The sequence below is a fragment of the Tigriopus californicus genome, chromosome 7 (assembly GCF_007210705.1).
Source record: "Tigriopus californicus strain San Diego chromosome 7, Tcal_SD_v2.1, whole genome shotgun sequence".
Lineage (NCBI taxonomy): Eukaryota > Metazoa > Arthropoda > Copepoda > Harpacticoida > Harpacticidae > Tigriopus > Tigriopus californicus.
This window is the reverse complement of record NC_081446.1, coordinates 10331044-10347120: the sequence shown is the minus strand read 5'-3', so window position 1 is coordinate 10347120 and position 16077 is coordinate 10331044. Positions and strand designations below refer to the sequence as shown.

The 16077-nt window shown below is 41.1% G+C and overlaps 1 protein-coding gene across 1 annotated transcript; it reads left to right on the top strand.

Moving 5' to 3' along the window:
* Window positions 1–1876: 1876 nt before the first annotated feature.
* Window positions 1877–8857, top strand: LOC131883458 (b(0,+)-type amino acid transporter 1-like). The gene is made up of 7 exons (XM_059230933.1): window positions 1877–2131; window positions 7151–7448; window positions 7519–7616; window positions 7700–7755; window positions 7867–8274; window positions 8353–8502; window positions 8636–8857. Exons 1-7 carry the CDS (start codon window positions 1951–1953, stop codon window positions 8855–8857), a joined length of 1413 nt encoding a protein of 470 aa, XP_059086916.1. The 5' UTR covers window positions 1877–1950.
* The last annotated feature ends 7220 nt before the right edge of the window (window positions 8858–16077 follow it).

Genomic DNA, 16077 nt, shown 5'->3' with positions numbered 1-16077 from the left:
TGTATATATTCCAAGGTTCATATGAGTGGGCAAGAATTTCAAAAAAAGAAGCAATGGCTCAAGTGATAAATTCAGATTTACAATATGTACTGTACAAGGATTCAAGAAACGTGTTTGATAGCCACTAATGACCCATGCATGTTAAATTACTGCCGAGTAGTTAGACTTACAAGTAATTAAAAGAAGCTGTTTTTTGACACGAGGAGAACACAAAGAAAAATCTGATAAAGAAAAGTGAAGACTAAAGCACGTATCTCATTCAGTGGTGTTCAAGCCAGATGTGTACGTACGTATGTGAAGTGCCACATCTCCAAGGTATATCCAGAAAGAGCTAGGGGCGTGTTCAAGTATCATTACGTACAAATATTATTAAGCAGTCGCTTCTTGGAAAACAAATAAATGGTTTTTTAGATTGCTTAACATGGAAACTATTATCCGTAATATGTGGATAGATATAGACTTAAGTACTATTTTGCTATTTCAGGAGCAATTTTGGCTTGACATAAGATAACAAAGTTTACCGAAAAAATCAGTTTCGAACTCACTTACGTATGAATCGAAAAAATACATTTCCATGTTGGGGAAGTTAGTGAGGGATAGGTTTGGTGAAGGAGAATAGATTATTACAAGATGGAGAGTGGTAAATTGAATTTGACGGAAGTGGAGTGTAATACCATGGTATCACCTAATTAGATAGATTGATCACAAAAGCTTTGAAGCGCTATCCACGGACTTCTAGAAATATGGATTGTGAACGGGCTTCCCGTTCATGACACATGCAATTAATAATTACTCAGAACTTCCACGCCCAAACAGCCAGCCCTTTTTCTGAAATCGCGCCCATCTGACGGTTTGGGGGACCTTCAAAGCTAAACCTTTTTGTAAAGAGAGTGTAAAATGTAGTTCTTGATGTCTAAATTCTGCTTCTAAACTACATAAAAAGATAAAGGAACATCGGGAAAGACTTTTCGAAGTTCCCAGGTAACCTGACTCCAAGATGGTCGCTTTTAAAGGTCAATAATCTCAAAGAAATATTTTTGTCTTGGTAAAAGCTAGCGGAAAATAACTGAACACCAGAACGGACACAGAATCTGGGAGAAAGGTTTCTTCGAAGGCCTCGTCAATTAGCAATTTGCTCAAGATGCCTGAATAATTCAAATCTTCTGAGATGATAATATCAGGATAAGGTGCAAGCGGCACGATAGCGGGGCTGGCTTGGAGCATGTACTTTCAAAATACTTTAAAGGAACAAAATCGTCCAAGTTTGAATTTGCATGGTATTCAAATGTGATCCATATCCCTAAACTGATATAAGAATCATGTTCCATTCCCGGAAGTAATCACGTTGTTTTACAAAGAAAGGTCAGAAGTAGCCTTTAAGGGCTAAATTATATTGACTCATACAGCCATAAGTGGCAACAAATTCAAGTTTAATGACTTAATCCCCAATGAATCTTCAATCATACAAGGCAATACAGCTGGCAGATGAAATTGTTCTTCATGGTTGAAAGAGAACATAGTTTAAAAATATATTTTACGTTTTTGTATTAAAATCAATTTTGTAAGACATCAAAATGAAGTGCAAATTTTCAAACCAAATCAAAAGTAACGCCCTGGCAAATAAACCTAGATGTTTATAATCACAAAATTATCCTTGAAATTTGGCACGAAAAGCAACACGTAAGCCTTCATCAACGATCCCGTTCGGTGAATCTTATATTCGCACCTTCTCTGTCGTGCTTCCTCGATTCAAGGGCCCACTGTCGATTTGTAGCACGTATAAAAAACTTCTTATGAATAAGAATTCGAAACCAGAGGCAGGGATTCACATGTGGACCTGAACCTGAATTAGAATGAACCTAGCAAACGGGGACTTGCGTCCAGAGTTCAGATAAAAAGTATCATCAAACGAGACCAGGAGTTCATTTTATTCTTAACTAAACAAAGACAATGGAGGCACAACCCCTTCATCTCAAACGTGAGCTGGGCTTGGGGAGTGGGATCACCATGATCATCGGCACCATGATCGGATCTGGCATTTTTGTGTCCCCCGGTGGCGTATTGCAAAGATCGGGTTCCGTGGGGGCATCTCTTGTGGTTTGGTTGGTTTGTGGAGTGTGTGCAACTTTGGGTAAGACATGGAGTACGTCAGAAGTGGAGTGGAAAGCTCGGTCGAAGATCGAACGTCTTCTAGCGAGGTTTTGTAGAGCTATGCGTTACCTCCTGATCAGATGCATTCCCGCTGTGAGAGTGCCACATGAATTCCACACATGTTCAAGCACTTGATTAGGAGGTAACGCAAAACTGAAACGTCTTCTAGCGAGGTTTCAGAGGGCTTCTACCTCCATACTCCATGGGTAAGATGAATGAGTTGCAGTAGGGACTGAATGTTTCATGAGACATCTTGCGGCAAAAAATAGGAAAGACAGCGTTAGAAAACCCTCTGCTAACGTTTGTTCTTGCGTCGTTGCAAAGAAAGAAAATTAACAACCCTAGACAACAATTGATGTTAATGCGTTAACAGTGCTGTTTTCCAACTCTGCAAGCTCAATTCTGAACAGGTTATCAAACAAGAAATCGTGGTAAATTTGAATGAGATATTCAGCAACATCAAAAACCCAAAAAGAACTGGATTATTGATCCCATCAAATAAACAATCACAGAAGGATGTAACTAGAGTGGTTTTCTTTCTAATGATATCACATTAGTAATGGCATGTTGGGAAACCATTAGCTAGCCTCAAAATATCACCCTGATTATTCTCATATCAAACTAAGACAATCTTTTTGATTGATAATAACTGATTACTTGGAAATTAAGTATTGCCTTTACTTTCCAAGCTTTCTGGTACCCTTCATTTAATTTTGATAATCATTTGATCCCATTACTCCTCTTGATGGTTCTATTGGGTGATAGGCTGCAACAACAATGCAATGAAGGTTATTCATTGTTTGAACGACTGATACCTCAAGTTTGATGATAAAGAGTATGGGTTAAGAAGTTGAACTAGATTCTTAGGATAAAAATCAATTCAGTTATTTGTGTGGCAGCATTACTATTAATTGCTAAATCGGAACTCTCATCACTAGAGACACTGAAAATATACAACTGCTTCTGGTGAAACATAGAAATGGTATTTACTTTAAAAAGTTTGACTGGATCTAAATCATTTTCATCGCTTTTCCTTCTTGAATGAGTGAAGGTAGTTCATGGAATGTCTGGCACAAAAAAAGAGGGAATAAGATCAAGGGAAGTCAACGCATATAATGTCGAAGGACTTCAGACACATTTCCATCTTTTTTTTTAAGTGGTCCTATAATTTTATAGTCCCCTTACGCTGCACAAAATATGTGTTACGTTCTGCACTTCAGAGGGCACTTTGTGACTCAGCCTCTACCAAATAAAGGGCCAATTGGGCCAATTCCTTTTTATTTAATTATAATGCGTTTGTGTTGTTCTGGCTAATTGTATTAAAATCCTATTTATAATTAGTGCCCCGGGTCACATCATGTCCGGAAAAGAAATTGAGTTTAAGGGATGGCAAGAGCAGTTTATATAGCAATCTACCGTGCCTCTTCCCGTTTTCTTTGGGCTGTTTGACGTTGCAAATAAGGGCCCTTATTGGTAAAGTAGAAAACGACAGTGTTTGAAACAAATTTGAACCTGGAAACCCTTTATTTTTTTAACTTGTCATTTCCAATCTCTTTGAACATGTTTTTAGACAGGTGCGAAGTCTGTCTATTTTTTGCCAAAACTTTATTTCTTTTGTTCCCATTAAGCGTGCCAAAATTCTCAGAGCTTACTACCCTTCTTCCTGGGATATTCCACCTTATTTCTAACATGATTTTTGCACGAATTTATTGGGTGTCTGGAAATTTGCCTCAGACTTTGTGATTAAGTGTTCATTGACTGCGCATGGTGTCTCGTGCTTGGAATTAACATTTTGCCATTACAATCAGCAAATGGGCCCAGATTTGAAGGTGATTTTTCAAGAATGTTAACATAAATATATAGATATAGATACGTTTTGTTTCAGGAATACTTTGACCATGATGAGATACTGTCAGCATCTAGTTTTTTGGGTTTACATCTTAATGTATCAAATGTTTCATGAGCATGTAATTCCTCAGGTTCTGGGTAAGCAAAAGCTTGTTTTCACCAGGACCAGGGCAAGAGCTAAAAGACATACGTACAAAGAACCTTTGAAGCTTTCCCTAAGCTGTAGATAGTCAATAATGTTACAGAGGCTAAGCTTCAAAACCGTAACGTGAGTTGGAAAAATCCAAAATGAAATTAAGATTGGAAGGAAAACATACAAGTTTGAATTATGAAGAAATTAGGGGGGGGGGGGAAAGGAAGGAAAAAAGAATATGTAAAAGCAGAGCAAAAAATTACTTTAAGTGTTAACATGTGCAGTTTTTTAGGGATCAGACAAGACTTCAGGAATGGGTGTAAACGGTTGGATATACAATTTTATTTGGTTGATATGATCGAGGGGGATAGTTGCGATTAAAGAGAAGAAAAACAACAACAACAAAGATTAGGCTACATTGGTTAAGGATATTGTTGGTGCACATAACAGTTCTTGAGTTTACACAGAGTAGTGGAGTACTTTTGTATGAGATAAGATTCTTTTCTTTGGATGAATTGCTTTCTTCTTAGACCTATTTGGAATAATTTATGAAGCAATACAAACGTTCAAACTATCCACAGATTTCGATAGGGAACAAAGTGTATGGGAAAAGAGAAACAAGAAAAATGAAGTAATGGGCTAAACTTGCCAATTCCCTGACCCCCAAATTTATCATAACTCCCGTTCAGTGCTATAGTTAATGTCGAAGGTACATGTGTGCACCTGTGTAAATTACATTCCAAACTGTAGTTCATTACAATTACAAAAGTACTTGTTTTTTCAAATTTTCGAATTGTTTGACAGGCTCCATAAGATTGGGATCCAAGGCAAGGTTCTCAATTGGATAAGAAGCTTCATTCAGGATAGGAAGCAAGTTGTTGAGGTTGAGGGTTCCTTTAGTGACATACATGATGTCAAGTCAGGTGTTCCGCAGGGCTCCATCTTAGGGCCCCTCCTGTTTATAATATGCGTTGCCCCACTTCAAAAGCTTAGTATTACTGCCAGTCTCTTTTCTTATGCTGACGATGCAAAGTTAGTTTCTGGTAGGAATGGCCAATATTTCAGTAGTCTTGCAAAGGACCTAGAAAGAATCTGCTCTTTGAACAGAATGAAATTCCGCAATTCCGCTCAATGACCTTCCGGTCAACTCCTTTGAACGCTCCACTCGTAGATAATGGAGGTAAAGATATTGTGCAGGTCTCATCTATGAAAGATTTAGGTGTAGTCCTCCACAATAATGGAAAATTCGCTGAGCATATCCAGTTGAAGGTGGGTAAAGCTTTTCAAATGTGTGGTTGGGTATATCGCACGTTTAAGTCCAGAGTCACAATGCTAACTCTGCGCAAGTTGCTTGTTCAGCCACATATTGAATATGCTTCACCCATTTGGGCTCCAATGAGTTCAGCAGGTTTGCAAAAGGTCTAACAAGTCCAAAGATGTTTCACTAGGAACATCACAGGAATGAGAGAGCTCTCGTATTGGAGAGACTAAAAAAGTTGGGACTGTACAGTGTTCAGAGAAGGTACGAAAGGTATCTGATACTGTACGTCTTTTTTGTATCCATGAGCTTTGTCACAACCTACGATTTAGGGTCAACTGTAGTGACCGCAAGGTCTTAATGTGCTTTTTGAGAGCACCTTTAAGCCCTCGAGAATCCAGTTTCTTTTTTGAACAGGCTAGTTCAAACAATGAAGTCCACTTCTCTTCTTTCTCGGTCTCCTTCACTGTTTAATTTGTCAGACTTGGACAAATTTTTAGATAGCATTGTAGATCAACCCTACATTCAAGGCCCTCCTTGGTCTGTCAACTCAAATTCATTGGTAGATCAAATATCATGTAAAGATTGAAAGGTAGCAAATAGACGAATTATAACCTTTCATTTTAAATGTAATCAATTATAATTGTTCTGTTTCTCGCTATAACTAATTACAATTGCATGAAAACTGTTATTGCAAAAAGAACCCAAATTTTGTTGCCAGTTTTTGGCATGTATTTAAGATAACTTTATCTGCAAAAATCTTTTATCAAAAGGCATTTAGGTCGAACATGACTGTTTTTCGCCAAAGCTACGAAAAATCAATTCAAAAAGCTCGAAAACCATAACCAAAGTCCATAGATGGAGTCTTGAAAGATAATCAGAAACAAACGCAACAAATGAAAAATTCCACTGATTTCTTTCAGCTACATATCTGGGCCCCATTCAGTTTTCCCAGTTTTTTCCTTGCAAAGTGATTCCACGGACTCAAAATATTCATCATTTTGCTCTTGAAAAATAGTGGCAATCTCTTCACCTTCACCATGTCATGTTTTATTAGCAGTGTAAGAATGCTTTCAAAAAGATGTACCCGGCTTGTAAATAATGTATGTAAAAATGCATCGAAACACAGCTTGTGAGATCTTACTTGCGACTCATCATTGTTTTACTTCTATTCGCAAGATTTTATGTAATTTCAAAATTTCTATAAAAAAACAGTTCATAAAATTTATCATATGACAATCCTTGGGCTCATACTAATTAAAGTAGTCGTCTCTATATCGCCTTGCAGAATTTGCTCCTTAAACAGTACATCTCATCAAATACTGATGATATCAAGTTAGGTTCTGGTAAAAATATTTTCACACTCAAGATCTACAAAACGGTCTATGTCTGGGGTCTATGTTATGAAACACTTTATCCAAGGTCTAGTACGCACTTCTGGTGACCAGCGTATAATTTGTTGTACTGCTGGGGCGTTGGTCGCCAAAAGTGTGTATTGAGCTTTGGACAAAGTGTTTAAAGACATAGGCCTCCCGGGTTTATAATCATGTAATATTTTATCAAACATGACTTACCTGGCTGAGAATTCATTCTCAAGCATCGCCTAAAGAAAGACCCATGAAAAGAAATCAGGAAAACAATATTTGTACTGCGAACGGGACATCTCATGAGATAGATTTTAACACTATTGAACATCAGAATCAAGTAGCTCTTCTCCTCTTGAGGTTTCACCAGCATTGTCATATTTTCCCTTACCACAGGTGCCATGTCCTACATCGAGTTGGGAACGATGTTCCCAGCCAGTGGTGCGGATTACATCTACTTGATGCAGGGTTTGGGGCCCTTTGTGGGTTATTTATATGCTTGGATGAACACCTTCGTTTTACGTCCAGTTGCGGGTGCAGTTATTTGCCAGGTGTTTGCTCTCTACCTCCTTCAACCATTCTACAATCATTTCGGATCGCACACTTTCACCGAAGACCTTAAGTGGAACTTAGAAAAAGGTGTCACGATTCTGGCTCTAAGTATGATGATTCTCTTTTCTCTACTAGTTGATCCGTATCTATCACTAACTTTGTCTGTCTGAACCGACGATTACAGTTGCACTCTGTGTGATCAATTGTTGTAGCGTCAAAATGGCCTCTTGGCTGCAAAATGTGCTGACAGTGGCCAAACTCATTGCGATTGCCCTAATTGTTGCCGGTGGAACCTACCACATAGCCATGGGTAAGGACAAACTCCAGATATATGGTTCACTTTCAGAGTAGGTATGGATTCCTACCATGGTCAACCATTCAATTCCAACCTAGGCGAATTTGAATACCTAGAGCAAGGTTTTGATCAGGTTCCCAATACCACTGACAGCGCAAGTTCCATTGCTCTCGCATTTTATTCGGGTCTTTGGTCTTACGATGCATGGAACAACTTGAACTTCGTCATGGAGGAACTTCACGATCCATTGAGGTGCATTAACTAGAAAACCCAAATAGGTCCCTTTCTCGCGCAAATGCTTACTATTAACCCTATTTTTAGAAATTTGAATCTATCAATCTTGATTGGAATCCCCCTGGTGACAGTGATTTACGTCTTGGTGAATATTGCGTACTTGACTGTATTGAGTCCTTCTCAGGTCCTACGATCTGACGCAGTAGTGGTCACGTGGGGCCGCCTGTTCTTTAAAGACACGTCCTACGAATTTCTGGGGGAATATGTCCCTTGGGTGGCTAGTGGCTTTGTGGCCTTATCCACTTTTGGAGCTGCCAATGGCACCCTATTCGGATCATCTCGCGTATCCTTCGCTGCAGCCAGGGAAGGACATCTCCCGGAAATACTCTCGTACATTCACTCCAAACAACGGACACCAATACCCTCTTTGATTCTGTTTGTAAGAGGGAACTACATGTATATTTACGTCATGTTATGACTATGAGAAGCTAAATCGATCTTAATATCTCAATTGCAGACAATCATGGCAATTGGGTTAGTGTTGACCAGTGATACATACACCATGATAGACTTCTTCAGTTTCGTGGCCTGGATGTTTTATGGAGGGTCCTTCTTATCAGTGATTACTCTGCGATTCACTGGAGCAAAATTAGAGAGACCTTTTCGGGTAAGGGTGTCACAAACTTCAGTTATTATTGTTTACGGTTTTGGAGCACTCCAGTGCATTATTTGTTCGACAAAATGAGAATTTTATTTCGGCGAATGAACGAGGAGCTTAAAGTGTTTGTCTCTTTTGTCAGATTTGGATTGTCATCCCAATTCTATTAACGTTCATCTCCGTGTTTTTGGTGTTGGCACCAATCATCAGCGATCCTCAAAAGGAATATTTGTATGTTTTGGCTTTTATGGCATCAGGCGTCTTATTTTACGTCCCATTTGTTCTGAAGAAATGGCGAATCCCAGGGATGAATTCCTTCAATCGCAAAATTTGTGCTGTATGCAGCCTTTCTCCAGGCGAATGAATCGCCATTAAAATCGTCTACATTTTCGTTTTTTCCATGAGATTCATTTAATAACATTAACAATGTTCCCTGTACAATCTTTTTCTTTGTTCAAAGGATACTTTAGACGATAATCTCACCACAGACGGAGAGCCTAAAGATGCTAAATATACAGGGAGGACCGGATAAGTGTTACAAACAAAAGCATGTATTGCCGCTTTGAAAATTGCTCTAGATACACCAGATTCTGGATTTAGACTCTTCAATGAACACCCTTTCAGTATACATATTATACAAGATTAGTCAAATTGGTCGCTCTTGACCAAAAATACAATGTACAGAAAACACCCGCTGTCAACCTCAACGCCAACACGCTCAGTACTATCCCTAGAAATGACTTGCTAACCTTGGCTTCCGTCCGTCGAAAGTTATTGTTCAAAAAGTGTCGCAATGGTTCCAATGCAAAGTGAATGCCGTTGGAAATTGGGGCATCAATTTTGAAAGTAAATGGTTCATCCAAATTACCAATTTTGTCAAAGCAAATTCTGTAACACCTTATAAAATCCACCCTGTAGATTAAGCCTCTTTAGGAGAACCATACTGATACAAACTTCGAGAGTGCTAATCTGAAACAATTGGACGATATCATGGCCGACTTCACTGACCGGGCGGGTTTCGCCCCTTCCAACCTTAGCACCCATCAATTGAAATGATATAACCTATTTTCAAAATTAAAATACAAACAGAGATAAATCTCAAAAGTACACAAGTTATGATGTCTTTATTGAACTTGATCCTTATGCCATGGAATTCCATATGTTTTCAAACGAGGAAGCAAATACAAATATGCCTCCTGAGTGTTCTGGATAACTGATCTTTATTTTCTGTCAACGGCAATATGTACGCGTACAGTTAGTAGCACAGACAGTAATAAAGAAGCAGGATCACTCTACACGCCCCCCCCCCCAAGATGGTTAGTCACAACCATATGAAATCAATTTGTCAGGGCTGTATCCATAGTCACTGGGCATTTTTTGTCATAATAAGTTTTGACCAGGTCTTGAGATGGTGAGGTGTTTGATCCAATTGACGTTATTTAAAATGATACAATTTTCCTTGCAAGTTTTTCCGATGTTCGTGGCATATGTGGACTTGGCGTGTCTTAGTCGTCTTGAGTAACACTGTTACTTCTGAAGATTGTTGGATTGATGAATTTTCTGTTTCTTCGAAATATTTTATTCCCATCATCTAATTCGTAGTTTAAGCCATTTTTTAGAAGAGCAGTTAGGATCGCACTACCCCTTGAGACTCATTTAACTTGACAAATTCAAGATGAATTTTTTCATCATCATCATCATCATCATCATCATGCTTCTCTACAACATGATGCAATTTCTCATTCCGCACATTGCTTTTATTTAACAGCTTTTCTCGATTTTCTTGTTATCAGCATCAGGGCCGGCCAAAACTTGCACCCTGCAAATTGTGCAAATTGTGCAAAACACTTGCACACCCGAGATTTTTCTGCAAATTTATTGCATCTGTAAATTTAGCAATTTGACACCAATATTTGACAATTTCTGTTCAGCAAGAACATACCAATAATTGTGAAAAATTATGAAAATTTTCAAGACTCCTGGTCAATTTTGGGAAAATTGTGAAATTTTGCTACTATTTTTTTTCAAATCGTTTTGAAAACAAGTACACATAGGTATGAAATAGATTGCAGATATATTATCAACCACCTGCTTATGCATTCCATCAATCTGAAATAGCTCTTTTATCATTGGTATTTTTTAAGATACTCTTTTTCAAATCTTGGAACCTAGTTTTGTTTGAGTAATGAACTTCTCCTCTAAAAATCAGGCATCTTGACGTGTTTTCATCATTTTTGGGGTAGTTAAAATAAGGTGGGTAGTTAATTTCAGAAGAATTGACTTACCATTACTTTCATAAAAGTTGAAAAATTTGATTTTTTATAACAAAACTGTTCTGCAATCCACTTGGTGTGCTCTGGATTATTGCTTTTCAACTGAGATTTATCTTTTTCACGAAGTATTAAGGATGTGCAAATTGCTGACCAGTCTAGGAGGCACCATCGACAAGGCAAGATCTGCCCTCTAGGGATAGCAGGGTCAAATCCCTATGCTGGAAAATATAGTGAAATAATTTTCCTTTTCATCTACATGTTGCTTGATAGGGAAGGCAAAAGCAGCCCTTACACCCACCAAAACATGCTGGTTTTGAAAAAGTTTTGGAAAGCTTATTTGCAATTTCTTGTGCAAATATGGTTGATTTTTTATGCAAATTTGCTGTCAATAAAGACCATATTTGTATACAAATTTTGTCCGGCCCTAATCATCATCATCAGACGCCAAAAGAAAAGTAGCCATCGACATTACCTCAACCGTCAGCCGCCAAGCCTTCTATGATATCACAAAGAGGTTCAAAGCCAGAGGAAATGTCGACAGGATGTCTGGGCAAGGTAGGACAAGATCAGTCTGGACTCCGACCATGAACAAGGCCCTCAAAGGCCGAATTAAGCAAAACCCAGTCAGAACCATGAAAGTAATGGCCAAGACCATGGGAGTGGGGGAGACCTGTGTCTGTAAGGCCATAAAAGAAGATCTTGGGGCCAAGTCAAGGGCTAGGAGGAAGGAGCCCCTCATCAGCAATGCCACAAAGGCCATAAGACGTGCCAGGTCCAAGCTGTTGTTCAATGAAATGAAGAGTGGAATGCGAGTCATCCTTTTCACTGATGAGAGATTGTTCAAGGTCAACAAAGTGCCCATTAGTCGGACACATCAATATACATCCAATCTACATCCTGATCTAAATCCATTGGGCTTTAACATCTACCTCATCCTCATGTGGAGGGAATTGCCTGCAATAAACCCCATTCATCAACAAAAGCATTGGAGGCCAGCATCAAGGATACCTGGAGCAAAATGTCCCCAGACTACATCAGCAACTTCTGTAAGTCCTTCCGCCCAAGATTGGAGAAAGTAGTTGCGGCCGAGGGAGGCCGGATGAGGTGAATGATATGGAAAATTAAATTTGAAACAACTTTTAATAAAATAGGTTTTGCTTTAAAACCTCTTGACTTCGATTCATTAATGATTAAATCATTTTGAGTATCACTGTCAAGTTCAACATGCCACATGAGGTACAGTCCCAAGTTTGGCTGAATGGGTCTTGCACTTACATCTTTGAACTTAGTGAGATCACTTTTAATGGCTAAATACGACGATTGAATTGCAGCCTTTTTCAGAGTTGCATCCGGTCTCTCGCAACTTTGCCTTTTGGACCGATATCATATGTAATTAAGAGTTATAATTGAGAAATCATTGCGTAAATTCCAACCAGAGAATAGCCGATTGGGAGAATATTGGTCTTCCCTTGGCATTTTGTTCTGTGAACCAGAGGTTTTGAGTTTGTATTATTTAAATCAAAGGTCGCTAGTTTTTATTGTTATACTTTTCCGACAGAAAACATACGAGTTTGAGTGAAAGGTCGTCATTGAAAAAGGAAGTATCCCTTTCACAATATATGGTCCTTCTGCGGTTAATATACAAAAGAGACAGTGCCTATGGTTGAAGTGTTCCATTCCTAGGTGTAAACCAAGTGGTCTTGCAATAATCCAATTTGAAAGTGATCAAGAGCAGTATCATCATATGATCACTGTTTGGAACACCGGAGAACACCGGGGCTCCCGAGCGTGGGTCAGGTCTTGGAGCTCCCCGACCCGATTTGCAACAAATTGTCTGAATGTAGCAACAAGCCTAGCAATCCAAGCTCGGACAACACGACTGTCTGTCTAGTAGGTAACGATGGACAGGTTCAAACGGAGAGTCCCTTTGAAATGATTGGCAAGGCGAGACCCCAATACCGCAGCCTGCAGCCCTAGTTTGGGGATAGTCATGGGTTTTCTGGGGGAGATCCGGTTTTTGGAACATATTATTCTCACTTGAGGTTGTCCCAATATCTCACTTCTAAGGTAGCTGACTGCTGCAAATGTCTCCTCAGGGGCGTCACAGAAGGTATGGAGCTCGTACTTGACTGCATTGCAGAGAGATGGGGAGAGAGCCCTTGGGATGGGAGATTGTTCTAGGACTTTTAGGCCACTAAGCCAAGTAGTCCACCACTTGAAGTTGGCGTCGTCAACTCTGTAATCCCAGCCAAGGTTCTCCACTGTTAGTGTTTTCATTTTCATTTTTCCAGATACAGTTGCCAGTGCACAGAGTCCCGCAGGGTCAATAGTCCTCACCGTGTTGGGACAGGATCTGAAGCTTCAACCCGGAAGACAAGGACATCCTGGGATGTATCCCACGTTAAGCCCAGGACCTTGGTTGGATCTTCAGTGACTTCCAGATCAACAATGCCCTTGAGATCTCCTCCCAGGGCAACGGCAACACTGTCGACATTAGATTGCCAAGCTCTCAGGCGAAAATTTCCTTGGGCCAGCACAGTCTTGATTTCCCCGGCCACCCACATCGCCGTCTCTTCTTCCTCAAAGCTGTCAAAGTAATCATCCACATATAACTGCTTCTGAATCCTTACTTTTGCCTCTGGAGAACACGCATTGTCCTCAGCAGTTCGGAGGAGGACTGAGATGGCAATACAAGGCAAAAGAGAGTCACCAAATACCACCCCAGCCATCTGATAGGTCCCGACGTCATCTTCTAGAGATTCTTGCCACAGGAGGCGATGTAATTTTACGCCCTCATCACACAGGCCCACCCAACAGAACATGGCCTCTATGTCGGCAATGAGGGCAACTCGCTGTTCTCTAAAGCATTGGAGCACATCAAGCAACTCGTTTTGCAAGGGTGGTCCGGTGAGCAGACAGTCATTCAAGCTCTGGCCCTTGTATTTACAAGCAGAATCAAGCACGACCCTGATCTTGTCCTCGCCCTTCTTCCACATGCCGTGATGGGGGAGGAAGGCCTGCTCCCGGGCATTCAACTCATCTGAGTCCAATGTCAGCTGGGCATAGCCTGCCTCAATGGCTGCCTTCATGGCCTTGTGATATGCATTTTTGAAGGTGAAATTGAGGTTGAATTGGCGCTCTAAGCTCTCTAAACGTCTTTCAGCTTGGGCTCAGTTATTGTCTGGTTTTGGCTGGCCTGGAATCCAGGGGAGGGAAGCGACGTAACCCACGTCATTCTTTGTTGGTCTCATCCCTTCCTGGATCAGCTTGAGTGCATATTGGTCTTGCAGATTAGTGCCCTTTGCAACAAACTTTGCCTCTGCTCCATAACTTTTGGTGTCATAGAACCTCCTGAGTATTTGTTCTAGCATTAGAGGCTCAGGCCCATGGATATGGTTAACGTAAGGGTTGGGATTGAGGCCAGCACCGGCTACCCTGCCACGGCATACCTATCAAAGTCATGTGTGAGTGGCAAAAGATTCACCAGGAAGGCCTTGCCTGACCTCTAGTGGTTCAATCCATTCTCCAACGTCTAACAACAACTCACCTTACCAGTATGCTGTCCAATGGGGAGGTCTCTGAGGTGTTCCCAGGTTGCTTGGAATCTTGGCCACTCCCCACCCTGAAGGTTCCCGCACACCTGGGGAAGCGACCTGACTTTCAGGTAGGCAGGCGGACTGCCCTCAGATGCAATGAGCCCCACCTTGGAGTCCGCAATATCACTTCCTCTGAATTGGATGCCCCGCAGATATTGAGGGGCCCTGGTTGTTTGATTCTGGACCCAACCCTTTTCAGAAGACTGGCCCTGGCAAATGAGGTGTCGGATCCCTCATCAACAAGTACGTTAACCGCAACCCTCCCATTGGGTCCACAACAAGTGACTGGTATCACGCCAAGGAGAATGGTTCCTCCTGATCTTGAGGTGTTGGTGACGGTGAGCGTCGTGTTTTTGCTTTGGTTGGAATGTCCATTGTCTCGCCAAAGTCACAATCATGGATCAAAGGATGATGGGTCCGTTCACATCCGGTCTTTCCACACACTGATTTACTTTGACATTGACGACTAGAGAGTCCGATTCTTAGGTAACCAAAACAGGGCCTCTCCTCCTTGACCATTACCCAAGCATTAAATGTCTCTTTGTCTGACTTCCACTCAAGGCAATGGACAAGTTGCCCCCACAAAGTGTCATTCCTCCTGACCTTATCCTGAATGATGAATAGGTGACCTTGGAGGCTGTAGGCGAGGTTGGCCAGACTTGTGGGGTCTCTTGGCTTTGCACATGGAATCCTCTCAATTTCCTAGATGTGTGTTTCAATTATAAGTTCTTCATTCCTGTAGACCTGATGGAGTGTGCTAAGTGCTGACAAGTAGTGGTGTTCTGAGTTGCCAAATCCATTTATTAGTTTCCTAGGAGTGTCTACCAGTGATGCTTTTAGCATGCCCATTTTCCCTGGTGGAGACCTGACTGTGTTGTGGACAAGTGCCTCAAACATGTTGGCCCACTCACTAAACTCAACAATCTGGCCATTGAATCTTGGCATTTTCAGATCTAATGTGGTTCTTGCTCCTGTGCCATTCCTGGTTTCTTTGTTCAGTAAGGGGGTTGTCATCCAGTTTAGGGAGTTGCCTGTCTTGTTCTAGTTTGTCTTATCCAGTTTAGGGTGATGCTGATTATTGGGCTGCCGGGCTGCCTAGTGTTGCCAGTTGCGGGAAAGGGAGCAATTTCCCCTGGCCAGGGTGTCTCTCCTCTGCCTTGCACCTCAACCCACTCCCTTACTCCTGTGCCTACCTTTGGGAGTGAGCTTGGGTTCCCCCTTTCCTCAGCATAGTCCTGTGGGCCGTTAACCTATTCCCCCTTGCCTGGAGGGCCTTCCACACATAAATCCCGAAATTTAGCAAGCTCGTTATTCCCTGAGCTAAAGGCGGTGCTTGTTTCATCATTTCGGTCCCGCAGATGATCGTTCACTTCTGCTTGGGTGTCGCTAATGCGTTGTTCCTCTTCCAGGACGTAGGTCTCTACATGAGCCTGCTCCTCTTCTGAAACTCCGGTCTGAATATATTCCTGGGCAAGACTCCGAAGGTCCTCAAGCGTCTTCTCCAAGGCCTTGAGGTCAAACCTTAGCTGGATTCTTGGATGCGGTCGTCTCCTCTCCTCTCGTTTCACCCGTCTCATCACGGTGGTCAAAAAAACCTTATTAAGTATTGAGAGAAATACGCAAATCCAGCTTAGAGGTCTTCCACCTCGCAAAAACCATCAAAAGTAATTTTGACCCTATTGATTTCTTGAATTATGGCTCAAATTTAACGCTCA